Below are 23,321 nucleotides of genomic sequence, written 5' to 3' on the forward strand. Positions count from 1 at the left end.
ATCATCCATCTACATGTCAGTCAGTGCAAACAACTGGACACGCCAGAATGCCTGAACACCGACAAGCATATTCCTAGAACCACTACCCAGGAAGTCTGTGCACAGGGGAGCTGCCAGTTTCTCCTTTCTGACTGTTGTTCCTTGCACCACATCAACGGCCACAACGAAGCTTCAGGAGAGGGTTTATGTGGGGAGCCATGATAGGGGAGAAAGAATATAAGAGTTCAAAGCTGAATGGGTTGCTTCCAGGGGCCAGGATATAAAATGTTTTCTCGGTGGATACAGAAGCTTTTGTATTTCCAATCTTCATGAAAGAATGTCTGCGCTTATGAAGCCAAAACAGAGGCGGCGGCAGCTTTGAGGAAACCCTGAGTTTTGCAAAAGTATATTTTTAAAAATGCAGCAAACAAAACCAAGGAAGCATGCCCATTGGGTACAAAAGGCTAGCTTACTCAGGGGAAAGAAAGAACGGAGTTGCTGGGAAACGTCTAAGGATAGTTCTCTGCCCTTTTTATATCTTATCTCACTGTCTGGATTGATACTGATAAGCCTTGTCAGCAACAGAGCTTTCCCTTCCCTGCATGCTACAAAAAGTGGCTTGAGGGGGGCAGTTTCAGAGAACCCCTGGAAAAGCAAAGGGGTGAAGGGAGTATTGTTCCATCTGGCAAGCTAGGATAATGGAGAAACTGAAAGGGCTAAATAAATGATTTTGTGATTACTGAATATACATGGTTAAATTGCATTATATAGATTGATTGATTGATTGATTGATTGATGAATTAATGAATTAATGTGTGATTGCTTTGTTCCATACAACTGCTACCAGATAAGAGAATTACGGTATATTGTTTACCTACAGATACATATTGTACATATACCTACAGATATACATATTACCTACAGATACATATTATTATTATAACTTTTAAAAATAAAATAGTCACATTATACCTTCAGAGAGGTTTTTTTTACATGGTGTCCTATCGGATGGCCATTCACTTATGCTGCTGATGATAGAACTCTCATCTTCATCACTGGCCAGCAAAGAGGTTCTGTACCACTCCAGCGAGTACACAAATTCTTCTTTACAAAGTGCTGGTTCAGAGGTATATCTCAACAAGTAACAATATCTGGATGTGAACATGAGGGAGAAATACAAACGACCGAAGGATCAGGAGCTCTTCTCTGACAAGGAGATGGTTCTCTATAGTAATTAACAAAGCTTTCCTCTATTTCTCAACCAAGGCAGCCCATCGATCAGCTAAGACAAGACAACACTAATTCAGAAGCAATTCCGCACAGAAAAGACATTTAAAGTACGGCATGTTTAAAGTGGACTTCAAAGGTGCTTGCTTAGTGTAGCAGGAGTATACTATTGCAGCAGTTTCCTAATTGCTTTGCATATTCCAGTGGCTCTCCTGTAGACAAGGGATAGATAACAACACTGCTTGCTCATAACACGCACCACCAATGTGTATGCATGTGTGCAGCTTCACATAACTCTTCCTACTCCTGCATCACTCTTAGGAGTGGTTTGGCCAGCAAGGGTTAGCCTATAAGCACACAAAATTAAGTTGTATGTCAAGTATATTGTGGCCCTTTATAGATCGTTGGACACACAACTCCTATCAACCCCAGCATGCATAGCAAACGTTCCTAGAATGATGAGAGCTGTAGACCAGGGGTAGGCAACCTAAGGCGCATGGGCCACAAGCAGCCCACGGGGGTCGTTTAACCGGCCCACGAGCAGCCCCTGAACTGAGCCGCCCGCTCGGTGAGTCCCTGTGCGCTGCACTAAACCAGTGCAGCACGGGGACTCGCTTCCGCAGTGCCAGAAACTGCGTCTGCGCAAAGACGGCAGAAATCGCGGGCACTCACATGCGCCTGCAATCTGGGGGCGCCATGGCAGTGAACCGGCCCAGGCAAGGTCAACCTTGCCGACCCCTGCTGTAGACTAACAATATCCGGAGAGCCACAGCTTGTCCATTTCTGTGCTGTGTGAGCTATACTAGCAGCAAAAATAAGCCTGAGTCCAAACAGCTCAGCCCACCTTTTCAAACTGGCAGCAGAAGACCAAGGAGGAGGGCATTAACAGAAATCCATAGCAGAATTGTATACAGAGATGTTGCCATTTACCGTATTTTTCGCCCCATAGGATGCACCGCCCTATAGGACGCACCTAGTTTTTTTTGGGGGGGGAAATAAAGGGGGGGAAATTTTTTCCCTAGGCACGGGGCTGGCGCGGGGGCTTCCCCCGACCCCAGCCTCCAGAACAGCCTGCTATCCGCAAGCCTAGGGAGCTGCGCCGGTCTCCCCAGGCTTGTGGACAGCTGTGCGAAGCCCGAGGCTTCAGAATGCAGGCAGCTCTGTGCAACCCTCCGGAGCCCAGCGCAGCTTGGCACCGGGCTCCGGAAGGTCAAGCAGGGCTGCGCGGACCCCGAGAGGGCAGGCAGCTCTGCGCGACCTTCCGGAGGCCGGCGCGGCTGTATTTGCCCCATAGGACGCACACACATTTCCCCTTCATTTTTGGAGGGGAAAAAGTGCGTCCTATAGGGCAAAAAATACGGTATTCGCTCTGAGCACAAATGCACAAGTAGTTTGTAAGCAGGAGCCATGCTAACACCTATATGTAACGCCTCCTATACGTAAGAGTTTATTTTAGTTCAATACCACAGAGACTCCTGTGCTGTCCAGAAGCATTTGAACACCAAAGGTAAAACTTACACAAGTCTTTTGTCAGGCTTTAGAAGCTTATTGGAGAATTCACTGAGGATGAGCAGGAAGTTCAGATTGGGAGGCAGGCTCTTCCCTTCCAGGGCACCAATTCCTTGAAAGGCAAACTCAATACCGTCCCTTTAAGCAACAGTAAGAAAGAGAAGAAAACAAGAGAGAGAGAGAGAGAGAGAGAGGTTTATAACATGGATGCCACACAATAGAAGACCAAGGGACAACATGGATTTGGCACCTACTTGTGTATCATGGCTACTGACTCTCGACTTTTCACCTGGTCCCAGCCAAATGTCAAAGCAAAGCGCCGTGCGAGCTCTTTAATGTTGTTGAAGGAGGAATCTATGCTGTTAATGCTATTGCTGTTGTCCTGGCTTCTGGCATGCTTCTGAAACAGCTGTGAACCACAGGAAATGATATAAAATTTTCCAGGCAATTAAAGGGGGGAAAGCCGCAAGAACACATACCTGCCATACATCTGACAAATTCCTTGCTCAGGACGCAATTAAGCACCACTAATCTGATTATATATTTTTAGAATCCCACCAAGCTGAGCAAGAATCCAAAGGCTACAGGTGGGAATCCGGGCGGGTGGTGGGCAGATCAGAATTCATAGGGGACACAATTAAGACACCTAAACTCTGCCACTTCTCCAGTACAAAATGGTGTGAGAGCATGAGAATAAACCAATAAACCATGCCTTCTGAGAGATGCCATTTAATTAAACAACATGAATTATCCATTTGCATGTAACATGCAATTAACCCCTTTCAGAATTCTTCTGAATATGGGGAAACTATTTTTTTAACACTTCCCAATACTTTTTCTGAGGAATATTTTTGTGGATCAGATTAAGCACATAATTTGAGCTAAGTGTACATACTTTGCTCACAGTTTCTGAATACATTTTATATTGAAGCCTGCCTTGCATAAATGGAGAAGAACAAGCCCGAAGTGCTCATTTATACAAGAGAGAACGTGATTTCCCCCAAACCAACTGGCTAGGTGGGTTATTCGCATGCCTTGAGGTTCGGACTTTCCAAGGTCAATGAAACTCCCAAACTGGGCTGGTTGCCTATGTGATATGTAAACACAGGCTCCTGACCTATGTGAGCAGAGCGCAGCTCACTAAACGCTGCTGAGCCTCCCCACCTCTCATATTTCAGCAGATGGGTCATGGCACTTCCTAAGCTCTTGACGACATTGTTTGAAATCCACTGGGCTCATATGTCAGCCATCTGAAGGGGGACATTCTGAAGCTTGGAGGGTAGCATATAAGCTTGCAGAGCAGATAAGACAGTTCTGAGCAAGCTAGCCTAGGCTAGCAAAATTCTGCATTCTTTATATGACACCAAGATAAAATGGATCAGTGCATCTGGGGCCTTGTTCACATGGAAAAGGTGAACCTGTATTGGGGCTACACTACTTCCAACTACAAAAAGCCAAGGTTCATAATATCCAGGACCAGCCAAGTTATTCTGGTACCTCCCACAGAAAATCCCACAAGCACCTCTCCTTTCTGGCATTAAAAATAAAATCATAATAAATGAACCAACTAACGATTTCCTGCCCTTTCATGAACTGCCCAAAACAGCAGTCTGAGGCATCTACCACAGCCTGCCTAACGATAGGTCTGGCCCTGGATAAAGCCAGCATATTAGGATGGCAAGTAGGCCATTCCCTTTCTCCCTAAAATCTATTATATGTGGAGGTAAACAATTTGGAGGAGCGTTTCTCATTCATTTTGAACACCAGCTGTCCTCGCCTCATTTGCAGGTAACAGCCCAGACATGGATTTGCTACATGAGTGAGAACTAGGCCTAAGACAGGTAGGGCAGTGAAGAAAAGAGCGCCCTGAGAACTGCTGCCAGTCAGAGTAGATAATATTGAACTAGGTGAACCAATTCTAACTTGTTATAACAGTTTCACTGTGCAGGCCCAGCAGCAGAGCCAGTTTGGCACCTCCTGCTAGTGTGCCCACATAGCACCAGAAACTGCAGCTAGTGCAAAACGCATTGAATTGCCTTTTAAGAGGAGTCGATATTTGGAGCCACATCACACCATTCTTAAAGGACTACCCTGGCAACCAACACAGTTCTGGTCTGTGTTCAGAATTTTACAGATGACACATAAAGGCCTGAATGACTAAATACCTGAAGGAGCATGTTCCCCCCTTCCCCAATATAGTCCTAACCAAGAGTTGAGGCTAGATGGAGAAGGGCCTCCTTAGAATCCTGCCAATGGGATAGATACAGGAATCGCCTTACCTGCTGCAAGCAGAGGATCAGTGTTTTTGCACTTTGAATTTTGTCATTCTGCCTCGTCCGGCTCAAGGTTTCTTTAATTATGTCGCCAAAGTCATTATAAGTCTGTTAAATGGCAAAGAGGAGAAAACTATTAAAGCTATTAAAAAACAAAACAAAAAAGTTATTATTATTATTATTATTATAATTTTATTATATATACCCCGCCCACCTGGCTGGGATTCCCCAGCCACTCACGGCTTCCAGCAGAATACTAAAATACAATGAAACAAGTTAACTTATTTATAGCTTTGTATAAGGAATGGTGGTATTTAAGCTCCATGCTACACTGCAAGCGTTTTCTCACGATTTTATTCATGCAGTACAATCCTGATTTAACACATTTAATTGGAAGTGAGTTTCACTCCCAAACAGGATCATAGCTCATATCTATATAAAAACACAAGAGCAGAGAAAAGAAAAATCACAGGCCTAATCTGCTTGTTTTTGGAAAACCTAAAAAAAATTCCAGTCAATGCTACTGGTGAAGTTATCAAGTAAGAACTGAGCAGGAAGGTATTGAATCTTCCCCTCCCGCTGCACAAAACGTCTAGGTTCTAGCTCTAAAATATTCTGAAGACATTCTGTGCTTCTTTCCTGTGTGTGTGATTACACAGAGACCATACCTGATCAGTTTGGCAGAGGTGTTTCATGTGATGACCTAATTTGGACACAAAGCTAACCCAGTTCCGTGTTATGTGTATGCACCTGCTCCCACTCCCTCCTCTAGTGACAAGGAGGGAGGAAATCGGAGCCATCCACTTCTGTTTTAAACAAACCACAATCTCTTGCTTCATCGAAACCAGGAACTGCAGTTTAGTTTTAACCGAGGTTTATCTGAACAAACCAGGACCATACCATGATTTGAAGTAGGCTTTTTTCAGGCAAGCTACGGTGAACCACCTGCAATTTGTCCCTTGTAAGAAACAACAAACTGCAGCTAGTTTAAAACTGAAGTGAATGCTTCCAATCTCCTACTCATGGCCACAGCAGTGTAGAGGGAAGTGTGTGGACCTGAGGCTGGTGCACATAACACCAAGCTACGGTTTTGTATTATGTTTCGCCCTTCTCACTATATTGCAGCTAACCAGATTTGTTCCCAGTCTATGTTCAAACAGAACCACAGCCAGGCACAGTTGCCTGGAAAGTGTACCCGCCAGATATGTGTGTTGGCATCTTTGCACTTTCGACTGTATTTTGAGTTTTCAACTCAAAACATTTTAGGTGCACGTACCTTTTAAAAAACAAAAAAACTGTAGGTGTGAAAAAGCCAACAGTCTAAAGACACCTTGCAAAAGTTCTTTCCTTGTAAGATTCCCTCAAAGCAGTGAGAGTGTTAGCAATGCACATAAACACTTCTCCAGCCTGCCATAACTCTCCCCCCACCCACTGTCACAGTGGAAATATGGGTGATGCTAAGGAAGAGTCTTCTAAAAGTGCAGTCAGCAATGTAATAAAACAGAAGGGAATACAGAGTGTACTCATTTGTACTCACCATGGCACATGTATCAAGACTGAGTGTGTACTAATAAACTCAGTGTTTGTACTTGCTATATACAGTGGTACCTCGGGTTACATACACTTCGGGTTACAGATGCTTCAGGTTACAGACTCTGCTAACCCAGAAATAGTACCTCGGGTTAAGAACTTTGCTTCAGGATGAGAACAGAAATTGGGCTCTGGTGGGGCAGCAGCAGTGGGAGGCCCCATTAGCTAAAGTGGTGCTTCAGGTTAAGAACAGTTTCAGGTTAAGAACGGACCTCCAGAACAACTTAAGTACTTAAGCCAAGGTACCACTGTAACTTTTACAGCATTTGGAAGGCATCGCTAAGGAGATTATTCAATTACCCTCATATAATGCTTGTAGATTTCAGCAGCGGCAGTCATCTCGACAACATTATGGACAATTAACTTGCAATAAGCTGCAAGGAGGCACCGTTTCTGCTGCAAGGCATCCAATTTTTGTTCTTCCATCTTTTTCACTTCTTCTCCTGTCAAGACTACAGCAGCGAGTTTGGTTAGGTTTCATGCTAACACTGCATTCCAAAGCATTTTCAAATACAAACCTTAATCTGAGCAATAGACACCCTCGAGTATGTGACCAGCTCACAAAACCTTAAAAGCATTTATTTGTTGTTATTCAGACATCATAGAATCACAGAGTTATCGTGGTATGGGAGCAGCTCTGAAACGGATAAAAAAGCTTTACAGCGAACAATTAAAATTGCCCAGAACGTTATTGGGCTCCGACTACCAACCCTGGATGAGATCTTCACGTCTCGCATCTTGAAGAAGTCACATAATATTCTGAGAGATCCCACCCACCCTGCTCACAACTTCTTTGAACTATTGCCTTCGGGCAGAAGATATAGGACAATGAAAACACGAACCACACGCCTTCTGAATAGTTTCTATTCAAGAGCTCTGATTGCACTAAATAATGATCTCAGAGCCAGTTGCAAGGTTTAGTAAGTAGGGAGTAGAAGGAATGAGATAGGTTTTAGGTTATGTTATGCTTTTAATAGGTCATGCTATATTCTGGATTATGTTATGTTTTATAGATTATGGTTAAATAGGATGAGAGTTCGGAGATACGTGCAAATGTATATGTGAACCCGGTCTTTGGGTGGGTGTTTGATTTTCGTTGTTGTGTATACTGTGTATATACGGACAATGACAATAAATTTATCTAAATCTAAATTGTGCTAACCTATATGCTAGGAATACTAATACTAAAATGTTGGGGAGAACTTCTTGTAGGAAATATAAACGATGGCACAAGGTATTTTTCTGGAGTAAATTCTCCATCTTCAGTGCCAGAACCTGCAGTAGATGTTAACCACAGGGCTGATTTCTGACTGCCAATAGAATCTATATCATGGGGACCAAGAATGAGGAGGAAGATTAAACAGGAGAGCATTGAAAGCCCCATACTGAAATAAACACATGATGAGCAAGCACATTGGCACCTCCCATGGTGCATCTACTCCATCTTCCTTCACATCCTGGGAACTCCCTGTCCATTGATATTACACAGGCACCATCGCTGTACTGTTTTCAGAGCCTGCTAAAACTTTTTCTTCCAGTAAGCCCACCGAGGCATGTGATTTTAGTTGCTACCACCCTGTCTACCTTGGGTAGCAGAACACTACTAAGTGGAACACAGACATTATCAGCAAAGTATGTTTAGTTCCTTGCTGGAAAGCGCTGCTGACCTCTGAATTCTTTTGGCTCCTCTGCGAAAACATGATCCTCAACAAAGAAGAGCAGTTTTGATTGAAGAGATGAACTGGGAAGGTACTCCACACACTCAATCAGTCCATCACTTAAACCTTGATGACTTACAATCATCAGCAAGTCGCAAAGTATCATAAAAGCCTACAATGATAAATAAAAGAAAAACAACTTAAAAAGGTAAAGGGACCCCTGACCATTAGGTCCAGTCATGGCAGACTCTGGGGTTGCAGCGCTCATCTCGCTTTACTGGCCGAGGGAGCCAGGATACAGCTTCCGGGTCATGTGAGCACTTAGGCACTTCTGTTTTGAAATTTTTATAAGCCACCTTTCAGGACCACGTGCACTAAGGCAGTAATAACAATATAACGCTTAAGATACAATTTAAAAAAAAAAATGCTGTACCATATTATTGTAACATAACATTGGATTACAGCACATCAAAACCTTGGACATTCAAAAAATACAAAAACCTCAACCAGCTATAATTCAGCTTGTGAAATGCCAATTTCAAAGCCACACACACGCACAAAAAGTACGCCCCTCCCCCCGCCAATCCCCACACCTGAGATTAGATTAAGGATTCCAACAATTCCTTATCTGCCAAAAATTGTGATGATTGCTATGGGGAAGGCAAAGCCCTCAAATGGGTCCATTGGTTTGGAGGCAAAATCCTTCCCAGCCCCAAATACAGCAACCATTTTGAACCACAGCACCAAGGGAGCAGAATATAGGGTGGGGGCAGAAGTGTTGTTGGGGCCCAACGCCATTGACTTAAGCATTCTGGAGGTGGACTGGAGTGAAGACTTCTTTGGTGCGCCACTCTTGCCACACCCACTTTGAAGGTCGTGATTGGCCAATTTAAACAAAGTTTTTGGCAGGCACACCCACAAGCCCCTGCAGTTGGCCGATTCCAACAGCTGTCTGCAAGGGGCAATGTTTCTTCTGCGCCCCAAGGAAAGCCATGCCAGGCCGCACATGCAGCCCACCTGGGAACTCTGCTGAGCAACCATTCTCCATCTCACCTGTGCTAGTAACACACAGCAAAGTACAGCTTAAGATTTGCCCTACTTGGCTTACTGGGATGGTCCTACTGAAAGCGAAAGCACTTCTTCTGCCAAGTCCAGTCCACAGTGGAAGCAACTGTCCAGTAACAACCAAGCAAACCCCTTCTCCTAACAGGTTCACCTTCATATTTCATCCAATCCCCACGGGAAACACCATTAACACCACAAAGTGCGAATCAACAGGAACTTTAAACTGGAGACGCTTCCAGGGACACCACTGGTTAAAAATTCCTATGAGACAACTAAATTCCCAACCTCAACCACTAGGGAATGTTAATCCCACCTGGGCCCAGGATGACAGGAGGGGAGATTGCAATTTCCTCGTGTGGAGAAGCACCAAACTGGGTTAATTGTTCTCATGAGGAATAAATCCTCACTATGGTCCACCAGGGAACTGGACTAATCCTCCTCCTTGGTGCTTTCAAGTGTTTAAAGCATGTTGTACCTGTAATCCTTACAACAACCTTCTTAGGCCAGTCAATATTATTCTGAAGGAGTACAATAATACAATATTATTATACCTGAAGGAGTGTCTCCACCCCCATCGCTCAGCCCGGACACTGAGATCCAGCGCCGAGGGCCTTCTGGCGGTTCCCTCATTGCGAGAAGTAAGGTTACAGGGAACCAGACAGAGGGCCTTCTCGGTAGTGGCGCCCACCCTGTGCAACACCCTCCCTTCAGATGTGAAGGAAATAAGTAGCTATCCTATCTTTAAAAGACATCTGAAGGCAGCCCTGTTCTGGGAAGTTTTTAACATTTAACGCTGTATTGTTTTTAATACTTGATTGGGAGCCGCCCAGAGTGGCTAGAGAAATTCAGCCAGATGGGTGGGGTATAAATAAAAAATTATTATTATTATTACTATTATTATATTCTCCCCCACGCTGCAGATGTAGATGCTGATGAGAGCAAAGAGTGGGTTGCCTAATGCCTCTAGTGAGTTGATGGCAGACACAAGATGCAAACCAGCGGCTTTCTGGCTCACAGCTCAGCCTGCTTAGCCACTAAGTCACACCAGCAACTGGGTGCTGTGTTGTATAGAGATTAGAGTCAATTCTTCCTTCCTCCCCAGAATTTTAGTATCTCTAGGCAATACAGCACCCCTCAAAACAGGGGAGTAGTTCTTCTGAATACATGTACACAACACTTGCCCACATTGCTCTTAGGATAGGGAGGGGTGCAAATCTCAAGGGAAAAGTCACATGAAAGGGCATGTAGGATTCTTACCTTTTCACGTAACTTTCTGCTGCGGTGGCTGAGGTAGCACGTACAAATGTGGCAGTACTGCTTCAAGTGTGCCCTCAAGGCAAGAATGCTTTCCTTTAAGGGGAAGGAGAAAATCAGAAATTATTTCTGCAAAATGCCTCTTTGAATAATTCTATGTCATCGAAGCCCATCTCAAGACTTCTGTGAAAGGTGCAGAACTTTGTAGCATCTCAAGTTTCTTCTTCGCATCTTATTCTGTTTGAAGAGGAAGCACAGAGGAAGTGGGGGGTGCAAGGAGTCACAGGAGCTGTGAGAAATCTCTATAAAATCCACAGGACACCATGATCCTCCTCATTCTACCTTTGTATCCAGCAGTTTTTCACTCTCTATCTTGCCAGTAGCGCAGCACAGAGATGTGCACAGAATCTAATGAGGGTTTATTCCTCCCATCCACTGTTTTGCAACAATCTGTCACACTATATAGACAGCGTAGTGATAGTGTGGAATAAGGACAAGATGTAATCAGCTCCAATCTGTGTCAGCTCACTTCCCCTTGTCACTCAGGTCCCTGCTGCAGGGGACCAAGGGGTCCCAGAGTGGGAAATGCTGATTTGCATAAAGAATATTTTTTAAATCTCACAGTGACATCCTTACTTTTCTTTTCTTTTTTGATTCTGAGATACAGCCAGTGCTTTTCTTCTGGGGAAAGTAGCTGCCAGTACTGCGTACCCTTGAGTACCCCCAGAAAACTGGCTACAGCATCCCACAAAAAACTGCAGATGAAATCAAGACAAACCACACAAACATGCAGCAAATGAGCTGCTGGCATGATTTGTTTGGGTTTTCTATCAAAAAACAGATTAGTGAAGTCACTCAGGGATCATCCGGGTGTATTCTGCATATATAATCATTGTTTACCAGGTACAATATGGCAGCCAAAGACATTTTGGTGTCCCAGGTGCCCTTTAATTGTTTCCCAAAAACTCTCATCAGGGCAGGCTGCCCCTATCCTCTCTAATGGTATATAATATAAATATAAACTCACTTTTTTGGCCATGTGTACACTGCATGTGCTAGGAAGACATCAACATGCTGCCCACAGTGTTACTTTTATTTATATACTGCTTGATTGTAATAAAACCCAGTGCTTTTTTTCTGCGGGGATGCATACCCTCAAACATTTAGTGAATCTTTGTACTTTTGTTCAATTACTGTATTTATTTCCCCGAATTGAACTATAAAATGGTGATTTTTCTTGAGTCAAAATGAGAGTACCCCTAAACATTTTTTAAGAAAAAAAAGCACTGATAAAACCTCAAAGTGGTTTACACTCAAGCAGTTCACATTTGCGCACAGTGTCCATGTGATCAAAGGAAGCACATGTTACCATGATGATTTTCTTCCTGAGGAAGAAAAAATTCAGAGTGTGAAGCCCCTGTTTCACAGGTAGTTGCTCTCTCTCCAACCCATCGGTTATTATCAGAGGCAAGGTTTGCAAAAGTATGAACAACATGCTTTTGATGGAACCTGGGAAGAGGAGGATAATGGATCTCACAAAAGACTCCAAATAATCTCTGAAGTGGGAGCTCAAGGATGGTGTTGCTTGCTTTGGAGTCACTACTGCACCAGAATCAGGAAATCAGAACGTGAGCCACTGTTGCTTCTGGAAGCTCAAATTCTTATGAAGCTCCAAATTGACCAAGGAAGCACAAAAGGACACAAAGAAGCCTTGAGAAGTGGCTTGAAGTCCCCACCCTGGGACTAACCTTGGAAGAAGTGTTCTCTAGTGCAGAAGAGAGCTGCCAAAGCAGTGCAGAATAAGCACACTGGAAAGCAGGCCAAAGGATCTGCAAAAGAAAACCAAGAGTCGTGACTTAATCATTTCAAATCCTGAACCGAGAAGCTTAGCATGGGCAGTCACCTCACTGCAGAAAATTCCACTCCTCTGCCACAAATAAAGAATCCAGTGATTCACCCACATCTAAACGCCACTTCTGTCACTGAATTAAGAATGTGTTCTACTCAGACTCAAGTATCAGCTGAAATTCAGCCTAACAAGATGGAAAATGGCTGGGGGGGAGGTCATTAAACCCATGGGATGCTGAAACTAGGACTTAATTTACACTGGTGTGCTACTTTGGAGTCGCGAAATATTTTCTGGTCCATAATTTGGTCACGGTTACCTGAACAGGTAAAGCATTTTGTTCCACCTCAAAACCAAGGAGCTTAGCCAACGTGCCATAGAGATTCCACCTGGTGAGATCATGAGCACTACAAGTCCAAAAGGAAACACAGCATCACTCTGAGAACTTTCAAGCAGCTATGACAAAACAGTCCCATCAACAGAATACTCAAGACTGCCCTCACCCTCTTTACTCATCATTTTGATTCCAACTCCTTTAACAAAAACAAAAACACAACCCTCAGAAATCCTTAGGTTGGCAATCTGCACAATGAAGCATGGCTTTAACTCAATTGGGTTTTTTTGTAAAAAAAAACAACCAACTAAATTAATCCAGCCCAACCAAGCAAGTGGAAAGCAGCCTATTACAACTAGACTTTTAGCAGGATTGCCACAGATTCAGAATCATCTTCAAAGCCTACTTGTTCCCACCCTGGTTAGCAATTCAAAAGGAAAGTCCCAAATTCCAGCACTGTGAGAATACAAGTGCTAAAAGGGGGTGCAAGAGTTGTGTTGCATAAATTGCCTGAACTGGTAATGCCAAAATAGGGGGCCTAATTTGGCCTGCTAGGTCATTTCGGCAAAGCCATGCCCAGCTGCCCAACACCCGACATCATATATGGCATCTGGTAAAAGACCCCGGTTCACACAAAATGGAGCTTGCTTATATTTGTAGCATCAGGCCCCTCCCATTTGTCAAACCTGGCTTGCGGGGAGCAGAGCAGGGGAAATAGTAATCTGGCTTATCGGCAAGATCTATGCAAGGCAGGACTCCTATTCCCAGAGCACACAGCATTCTAGCCCAGGCCTATAGTACTCCAATTTTAAGAAACAAATACAACAATTTCATAGGACGGTAGAGTTGGAAGGGACCCTGCAGATCATCTAGTCCAAGCTCCTGCAAGGCAGGAATAGGCAGCTGACCCATATGGGGTATTGAACCTGCAACCTTGGCGATATCAGCACCATGCTCTAACCAACTGAGCTATACTAATTTTGCATGAATAAACGGAAGTGCTTGACGATGTCTGTCTACAGCACTATAGATGTTTCTAGACCCTTGAAACCAGCAAGCCTATGATATAAGTATTAGCATGCAAAGAGAACATGTGCCATGTGCTCCCTGGTACAAAGATCAGGGACGGATGCTCAGCAAAATCCTAGATTTGTCCCACTATGGCAGTGCCATCCATCATGCTATGTATTTACACTGTGACACAGCATTAATGTGATGAATTCAGAACTGAGTTCCATTTCAGACATGAGTGGTGGGCAGGGTGGAGGGCTTCAGTCTGACTCTTTAAAAAAAGTCCCAGAGCCTTATTTGCACAACTAGAAACCAAACTGTCCAGAGAATCCTGTTACAGTGGTACCTTGGTTTACGAACTTAAATCTGTTCCGGAAGCCCGTTCTTAAACCAAGGCGTGCTCTCCCTTAGCAGTGGGGGACTCAATTTACAAATGGAACACACTCAACAGGAAGCAAAACATGTTCTTATTCCAAGGCAAAGTTCACAAACCAAAACACCTACTAACGGGTTTGCAGCGTTCTTAATCCAAGTGGTTCATAAACTAAGCTGTTCTTAAACCAAGCTGTTCTTAAACCAAGGTACCACTGTATTTAAAAATATAGCCAACATTCACTAACTATTTATTCTTTCACAACATCTTGAAAGGTTGCAGCCTTTATATTTAAATGACTCTAAGTGGGCCTTCAGTTTATCTAAACTGACCAAGAAACAGTGCCAACACATAAACACCAGAACTTTCATCTATATATGGGCCCCAAAACAGTCTCCACAGACTTTAGAAACTTTGAGTCTCTTAGCACTTTGGCTTACATTAGCAAAGGCTTTCTTTTCTTCCATTTATATCCCCCCTTTCTTCCATCATGGAACTCAAGATGGCTCCCAGGTGGACTTGCTTACCTTCAGAGGGACAGCTGCTTAATGTGCCTTCAGAGCAGACCCTGGGATTTTCCTGATCCCAACACCTGCACTTCTTAATTTCACCCAGCAATCTTACATTTTAATACAATGTATTATGTATTGCAGGGGGTTGGTCTAGATGACCCTTGGGTCCCAACTCTATTGATTCTATGCTGCCTGGCTTTAGGTCTGTAAACAAAGCAGCATTATTCTAATTGTATGTGCCCACAGAGGATCACTAAAGTGAATTAATAATCAACATAAACAAGCATCTCACTGATGAAAAGCAGTTATTCTTCGCAACGTCAAGCATATATGATGAATTCCTTCTTTTTCTGCACGAAACCCTCCTCCCTGTGTAGGAGACAGGAGAAAAGACTATGTGACATTTGAGCAGCAACTTCTCTCTCTGAAAAGCAGGCTTGGATAGGGCGAAAGGGACCTGCAGTATTCCTGCCCCCTCCCCTCCCCAACACACACAAAACATGCAGACTTCCCCCACAGAGCATACACCTGCACACCCCAAGGACTGCCTCTCCCCATATGAATCAACCCACACCCTGCAATCATCATCTGAGGCCCCTTGTATGCCACCAACACAAGAATGGGCCTTTCTTGTGGTGGCTCCCCATGTGCAAAATGTTCTCCCCAGGGACGTTTGCCTGACACCTTTGTTACATATCTTTTGGTGCCAAGCAAAAACATTCCTCCTCTCCCAGGCCTTTGGGCTAATTAAACAATCTATGGCATTTTAAACTGTGGGGGGCTATTGTTTTTGCTTGTTACTATGTTATCTATTTTTATTTTGTAAACCACCCTGTGATCCTTGGAGGAACTTTAGACAAGACAAAATAATAATAATAATGACAACAATAAAATACAGAGCAGGTAGATTTTGTGGACAACAATACCAGTATACCTGAAGGAGCATCTCCACCCCCATCATTCTGCCTGGACACTGAGGTCCAGCTCCGAGGGCCTTCTGGCGGTTCCCTCACTGCGAGAAACCTAGTTACAGGGAACCAGGCAGAAGGCCTTTTCGGTAGTGGCACCCGCCCTGTGGAACGCCCTCCCATCAGATGTCAAAGAGAAGAACAACTACCAGACTTTTAGAAGACATCTGAAGGCAGCCCTGTTTAGGGAAGCTTTTAATGTTTAACAGACCACTGTATTTAAATATTTTGTTGGAAGCCGCCCAGAGTAGCTGGGGAGACCCGGCCAGATGGGCAGGGCATAAATATTGTTGTTGTTGTTGTTGTTGTTATACCCATCATCGCCAGCTAGCACGCCCAATGGTCATGGATGAGGGGAGCTCTAGCCCACAATAAGTGGAAGGCACCATATTGGCTACTACTGGCATAGAGTTTTCTTCCTATTGTTAGCAGTTATTTATACCCCGCCCATCTGGCTGGGCTTCCCCAGCCACTCTGTCTTCCTGCAAGAGGGCTGAAAGTTTACTACTGGATCACCTATGCTGGGCTGCTCCTGCGTTGCTCTGACTCACATCAGATGATCTGTCAAACTGTAGGATGCCATCCCTCACCCAGTCTTTGCCGGGGTGTGTGTGTGTGTGTGTGTGTGTGCGCAAAGTTCCATGGAATGGCAGGAACTTTCCCTCCCCAACCTGAGGGGATTAAATGCCGCTGCAAGAATCACATTAGGGGGTCAACCTAAATAATGGAAATCAAGCATATTTCTCTCTAATCCTCCACCCACCCTGCCAACTTGCAAATCTGCAGAAAACTAGTTTGTTAATGGCTGGAATCTGGCTTATCTCACTGAATAAGCTGGTGTGGGTTGGTGCAGAATTGATGTTTTCTTATTATTTTCTACCAAAAATAAAAGTGTGGGCAAATTTAACCTGACACATTTACTGTACTTCCATCTTTTTTTAAAGAAAATAAAAGAAACGAAACTATCAGCATGAACTCTTATATGTTGGAATGACATCTGTTAGCAATGGCACAGCTGATCAACTGTTGTTGAACCGAGTCTGCAAGCTATTCATATTCCCAACAGCTGCTCTTGTATTCTTAGAACTAATGAAAACCTTTTCAAGTATTTCTGTAGCAAACCCCACCCCCAACCAGCCCAACACAAATGGAAATGCAAAAGCCACTTTTAAGGTTTGAAAACGCTGCAAGATGTTTTAACAAAGCAATCGCCATGCAGAGGCTGAACTTTAAAAAGTTATGGAAGAGGAAATGTCTTCCTTGCCCTAATAAGGATAAAGCTCAGTTTCATCTCCAATTAGTTAAATTATTTTTTCCTCACTGGACCTCAGACAAATGATGTCAAATAGCAGACAGTCATTAGTTAAGAATGCAGACTTTAAATAGTCTAGTGGTAGAATATCAGTTCCCCGAGATGTGAAGAACAGACTTAAATGTTCACAAATCACGCAGTACTCTGTCAAGAGAGGCACATTATATTCCAATAGAGGGATTCTTTGCACTACTTCAAACAGAAAACAAGCAATAGTCAGAAATATTCATGGTAATTACTGTTCTGGCAGGATCTAAACAGTTAAACAAACAAAACAAAAAAAGGTAAAGACCATCATTAAAGTTTGGCCCACTTTGCATGTGATACATTTCTAGCATGGATATCACTTCTGTGTAGGAGTATATTGGGCTAAAGAAGGGTTCCCATAATGAATCTTCAAAGCGCTTCCTATTATTAACTTTAAACGTTCCAAGGCAACAGGAGGGGATGCAGCTCATGCCTTGGCCAGACCTTTTGCCCTTTTCCTCCCAGCACCTGCTATGGCCTGGAGGACTTCAGTATTTCTCCATTGGTGGAGGGACAGGGAGGAAAAGGACATCCTTCCCCCCCCCCCCGAAACAACCAAAGAGGCAGGCAGCACTGCCAGCTTGTGAACTGGCAAATCTACTCAGCCGTGCCTGTGCAAATATCACATAAACCCTACCACCTCTTCATATATATTAGGAACATGATTAGGGAAATCAATCAGATGTGATCTTGCCATGTTTGCACTTGTACACACACACACACACAAAAAGAGAGAGAGAGAGAGAGAGCATGCAAAATTAACAAAAAGAAATTCTGTTCAAATTTTGCTCCGGAAACCTAAGTTCCATTTCTCGTTACATATCCAGACTTCACACCCACCTCATCCCAAAAAGTGTCCAAACACTGGTTTAGAGTGTGCACCAGTTCATCCACCAGTTCATCTCTGGCCAAGCCCACTTTTTTATGGCCAGAGCCGTCTTCACCGCAAAGAGTGGCGTATACCCTGGCGCAAGCGTTCAGGACATCTGTGTAAGAGTGCTTGCTTACGACGGCTTTTATCCCGCTCAGAAATGTGTCCAAGTGCTGTGGATAAAACAAAAGTACCGCAAATGTCATTAAACTATGAACCCATGGAACAAGCAAGATAGCATTCAATTTGGAACTCAGGCGACCTAGGTTCAAAGTCTGGCTACACAGCTAGACTGGTGATTGGGAGCAGCCGCCGAGACCACATAACACCGATCCTGAAAGACCTACATTGGCTCCCAGTACATTTCCAAGCACAATTCAAAGTTTTGGTGCTGACCTTTAAAGCCCTAAATGGCCATGGCCCAGGAGCGTCTCCACCCCCATAATTCAGCCCGGACACCGAGGTCCAATGCCAAGGGCCTTCTGGTGGTTCCCTCACTGCGTGAATTAAGGTTACAGGGAACCAGGCAGAGGGCCTTCTTGGTAGTGGCGCATGCCCTGTGGAACGCCCTCCCATCAGATGTCAAGGAAATAAAAAACTATCTGACTTTTAGAAGACATCTGGAGGCAGCCCTGTTTAGGGAAGTTTTTAATGTTTGATGCTTTATCGTGTTTTTAATATTCTATTGGGAGTTGCCCAGATGGGCGGGGTATGAATAATAAATTATTATTATTAATTATTATTATTATTATTATTATTATTACTACTACTACTACTACTACTACTATTATTACTATTAGAACTCCTCGTATAGCCTTGAGCAGGACACTGACTTGCATGGTTCATGGCCAGTCTGCAAAGGGAGAACAACAGTGACCTAATTCACAGAGATGGGGGGCATATGTTATTACTCAGGCTGCGCATACACTAAGCTATTTATAGCACGAAAAAATAAAGTTTTCCTCGATCCAGAATCACTAGCGGTCATCCTCAGCATGCTGCTTTCAGTCTAGCTTGATTCTAGAAGATGCCACTAACAAGGGGTTTGCTGACTTAATAGACATTTTGAATACCCTTCCCCTTGCTTCAGCCTCGGTCCAGTATACCTGAAGAAGCGTCTCCACCCCCATTGTTCAGCCCGGACACTGAGGTCCAGCGTCAAGGGCCTTCTGGCGGTTCCCTCACTGCGAGAAGCCAAGTTACAGGGAACCAGGCAGAGGGCCTTCTCGGTAGTGGCACCCGCCCTATGGAACGCCCTCCCACCAGATGTCAAAGAGAAAAATAACTACCAAACTTTTAGAAGACATCTGAAGGCAGCCCTGTTTAGGAAAGCTTTTAATGTTTAATAGGTTATTGTATTTTAGTGTTTTGTTGGAAGCTGCCCAGAGTGGCTGGGGAAACCCAGCCAGATGGGCCGAGTATAAATAAATAATAATAATTTTTTATTATTATTATTATTATTATTATTATTATTATTATTATTATTATTATTATTATCCATGCCCTTTCCTCCCTGCACATGCCCCAGGCAAATGAAGAAGGAAATGGCAACAGAAATCTGGGTGAACACTCACACTTACATCTGTTTGCATCTGTATTTAAACAGACACGCTATGGGGCAATGGAGAAACAATCTGCAGTGAGCTTTAATTTCAGAATCAAACCAGTACTCAACAAGCATCTTATTGGGGCAAAAATGCCAGTTCACGTGTGGGCTACAGACAAAAATATCTAGTTCACGTGTGGACTATGGACAAAAACACAAGGACCCAGTTTCCATTGATTCTAGAATGTCATGCAAACACAGCCTCACTCTTAGAGCACATGCACACAAGACCTTCCTATGTCACCAGTTCAGAGCTCTGGCACAAAGTTAGATGCGTGGGAAAGAATCCAAGGGAAAAGGTGTGACCTGAGAGGAAGGTGCCATTCATGCGTAAGTCAGGACTTCCCACATATGTACAGCCTGAGCATCTGCCCTCAATATCACCACATGCGGGACACTTTTATATCTTGGTGGCCCATGTTTTTTTTAACTCAACTTCTGGAGCACTGCGATGGAAAAAAAGGCTGTCACCTGCCTCCAGCCCACAAGCACCAATCCAACCACACGCATCAGCACACACATGGATCAAAAGGGCTATAAAAACTCATCAGTTAAAATGAATTACAGCTCTGTAGACTGTAGTCTTACTCGGCAGGAGCTCCACATTTGCAAGAAATCAAGCCTAAAACAAAGGCACGCAATTTTATTACAGACATTTGTGGGTTTTATCTATATTTTGACATTTTGTTATGTCTGCTGCTTTTAAAGTCTGGGTTTATTTTTTTAATAGATATCTTGTGCAATTTTATGCAAACTGCTTGGGTGGTTTTTCCCCCAATTAAATTGCTATATAAATCTTGACAAATAAATATAAAATCCTATCTTGAAGTTTCTCTCTCTCTCTCTCTCTCTCTCTCTCACACACACACACACACACACACACACACACACAAAAATAATTCACCTTGTCCAGGAGTTCAGCACTGCACAGCTCTAAATCAAAATACTGTGGAATGTGCAGGAGGTTTGTCACTTTTTCTGTATCTACAGAATACTGCAGAGGGGGGAAAAACAGGATATGAGTGAGCTGCTGAAATTCAAATGAATTATTTAATATGCACTCACAAGAGCAGCTGCTAGTTACCTTTGCCAAGAGCTGAGGAAGCACCACAATGAAGTGTTCAGTAATTCGAGTACAATCTTCCACTTGTATCTTCTTCTCCCTGGAAGACAGGATCTACAGACAAAGCCCTTTGTTGCAGTTATAGCATAAGCAGGTTGCTGATCTATGCTTAAGCTAGTTGTAGGGTTAAAACTTAATACGGCAAAATGCTGGGGATGGAAGCTTCAGATTTTAATTAATTAAGCGCAGTATTTGAACAGTGTTTTGATTGCGGATTATGGAGTTTTTAAAAGGTGGGGGGGCTATTGACTGGAAAGAAAAGTTGGCAGCTTTGCCATGCAGATTCTTTAGTTGGTCAAAGAAGTATTCCTTGTTTTGAGCCAAGGGACGTGGAGTGCAGATAAAGAAACCTCTGGGCATTCCAGGCGTATCAGGAACCTTGTGAAAGAGTTCCAACACTTCTCAGTTCTGCGAACAAGCTATGCAGATCTCTTGACCCTTGCAGTATCAACAAGTCGGTGTGTTTGTCACTATAATTGGTAAACTGGGTTACGGCTTACAAGATCAGGAAGCCACAATAGGCTGCAGTTAAACATTTGCTTTCCCAGTCTGATCCTAGTCATGTTTATTCAGAAGGTACTGCTGTGTTCTTCAACCTTGAACACCCTGATGTTGTTGGACTACAATTCCCAAGGTTGAAGAATACTGTGTTAAAATGCACTCATCTCTCTGCAGGAGAGAAGCACACTCCCTTATTGGATGTAATGGCCTTCAAAACAAGCATGCCTTAGTACTGCAGCTTTCCTCTGAAACAGCAGGCAAATGAAAACAGAGCTTACAACTGCAGGCGCTGGACATTAAGGTTCTGTGGGTGTTCTAAATACACTTGCCCTTTATTGAACTGGTTAGATTGAAGGCTCTGTGCTCGTCTTGCAACCATGATTCTGTTCTGTCAATGCAGAGAAACCTGCAGCTGGGATCCAATGGTGTGTGTGTGTGGTGTGAATCAAAAGCCAGATGATCAAAGCAGTATAACAAAACGCCACTCACTCTCCTGGTCCCTCCTCTCCCCACAGGAGGATGAAATTCAGCAGCTTCTCGAACGGTCGCTAAGATTATTTCAATAAGGACACGCTCATGGGCATCAGTCAGCGCTGAAAGCAAAATGACACACAGACGCCATTCGGTCTCTCATAGAAAGAGGTGGGAAACCTAGGATGGTTAACACAGAAACTTTTCCTTTCTCCGGGCCATTTTGTTTTAAGTTAGCTAAAAAGCAACACTGGAAGTTTTTGAATAGATTTTCACCACGCAGGGCATTCAAGTTATTCTGCAGAACTTACTGTAACGCAGCACATAATGAAGGACAAACCTCGAATAAAACTATTCAAGAAGGAAACAGATGAATTTAACAGAACATCAAAGTTCATTAGCCAAGAAAGACTAGCATCCATATCCCGGTTACTACATTGCTTTGCTCTGAAGTAGCAATTAAGCTCCAAAGAGAACAATGAGGATTTTTATTGAGTGAACCACAAAGCAGAGCTCCGAGTGGAAGACAGAATCTCCATTTCGGTGCCAAAACTCCACACAGCATTTTAAACTGGTGCTTGATGAAAAAGGTATCTGTTAATGAAAAAACACAACGCCTCTCATCCACCCTGGCTCTATAGTCCAATGGTTTGTATTGGATTGGCTGAATTCGAAGGCAGCAACACAAGTCAAAAGTGCTAAGTTCTCCTGACACACCTACCTTGTTCGTGACTATCGGCATTTCCCAATAAGAGAGCAGTCATGTACTCCCAGTCTTTCAATAAACTTGGGGCCCAATCCCAAAGGCTGTCTACAAGATACGTGACGTGGCTATGTAGCTAAAAATAAATAACAACAACAACAACTCAGACCTTCCAAAATGGTTCACTGAACATGACTTCCCACTATGATCTAATACTTGTTTGGGAAGAGGTGGAGCAGAAGCATGTGTAACACATGCTGGAGCCTTGTTTTATGTTATTCCTGCAGCAGATCTCCACTGTCAAACAGCCAGGCTGCTTTTTAAAGTGAACAGTGGCTTATCTCTTCAGCAGTGGAAGAGACAATCTCTTCAAGCACAGTTCTTTCCCACGTGTGAATATTGCTGCTTTTGATTGCAGCCTATCATGTTAAAATTTTGCCAATATATATGACATGAACTATCAGTAACAAGCAGCTCAAATTAAGGCCATGTATCGCACCTAAATTCAACGAACAACCTTAACTCAATAAATAATCCGTGGTAATAATTTATTATGATTATTTATGAAAAGCAAACAGTTTATATCATGCAGCAAAACAGGTTAAAGTATTAGAATTCTTATGGTTTCTCAGAATGAGAGATCTCAGGTACGATTTTGAGCTTATATCGATTAATTTCTACTTCCACCTTCTGCCAAACTTAAAACCTGATGGCAAAATATGAATTGCCGTGGCACCTTAGCTTCCAGTCAGAAAATGCACCCAGCCTTCTACCCATTCCAATAAAATAGCTAACTATTTTTCTAAGAACATAACCAAGCTCTTCCCTTCTGCACCTTCAGGCACCCTTCTTAAAATATATTCTTCATGTGCCTACTTGTCCAAATCTTCCAGTCTACAATCACTTGAAAATATCAATCAATTGTCCAAATCTTCCAGTCTACAATTACTTGAAAATATCAATCACATTTTGAAACTTTTCCTTCCAGTACACTTTTATCATCCAATCATTTCTTGTTATTATCACAATTCTTTTTTTTCTCTCCCTCAAACCCTTACATTAACTCAACTTCATTCATTGGTCCTGATCTGTGAGACACCTCTGTGAA

At 43.3% G+C, this 23,321-nt stretch overlaps 1 protein-coding gene across 4 annotated transcripts in view; it reads right to left on the bottom strand.

Moving 5' to 3' along the window:
• LOC309530855 (cohesin subunit SA-2-like) overlaps nucleotides 1-23,321 on the bottom strand; it is a 59,873-nt gene that overhangs the window by 1,691 nt on the left and 34,861 nt on the right. For all 4 annotated transcript variants that reach the window (XM_082220019.1, XM_082220018.1, XM_082220017.1 and 1 more), the window contains 15 exons: nucleotides 22,232-22,349; nucleotides 21,529-21,632; nucleotides 20,500-20,592; nucleotides 20,320-20,409; nucleotides 17,779-17,982; nucleotides 14,924-15,000; nucleotides 12,721-12,808; nucleotides 12,304-12,384; nucleotides 10,559-10,651; nucleotides 8,246-8,408; nucleotides 6,879-7,030; nucleotides 4,995-5,096; nucleotides 2,970-3,124; nucleotides 2,725-2,853; nucleotides 952-1,130 (listed from right to left, as the gene is read on the bottom strand). In XM_082220019.1, the coding sequence (XP_082076145.1) occupies nucleotides 952-1,130; nucleotides 2,725-2,853; nucleotides 2,970-3,124; nucleotides 4,995-5,096; nucleotides 6,879-7,030; nucleotides 8,246-8,408; nucleotides 10,559-10,651; nucleotides 12,304-12,384; nucleotides 12,721-12,808; nucleotides 14,924-15,000; nucleotides 17,779-17,982; nucleotides 20,320-20,409; nucleotides 20,500-20,592; nucleotides 21,529-21,632; nucleotides 22,232-22,349 (1,828 nt within the window). The remainder of the gene's footprint in view (nucleotides 1-951; nucleotides 1,131-2,724; nucleotides 2,854-2,969; nucleotides 3,125-4,994; nucleotides 5,097-6,878; nucleotides 7,031-8,245; nucleotides 8,409-10,558; nucleotides 10,652-12,303; nucleotides 12,385-12,720; nucleotides 12,809-14,923; nucleotides 15,001-17,778; nucleotides 17,983-20,319; nucleotides 20,410-20,499; nucleotides 20,593-21,528; nucleotides 21,633-22,231; nucleotides 22,350-23,321) is intronic.

This window comes from Podarcis vaucheri, assembly GCF_965113315.1.
Source record: "Podarcis vaucheri genome assembly, chromosome: 4".
NCBI classification, from domain to species: Eukaryota; Metazoa; Chordata; class Lepidosauria; order Squamata; family Lacertidae; genus Podarcis; species Podarcis vaucheri.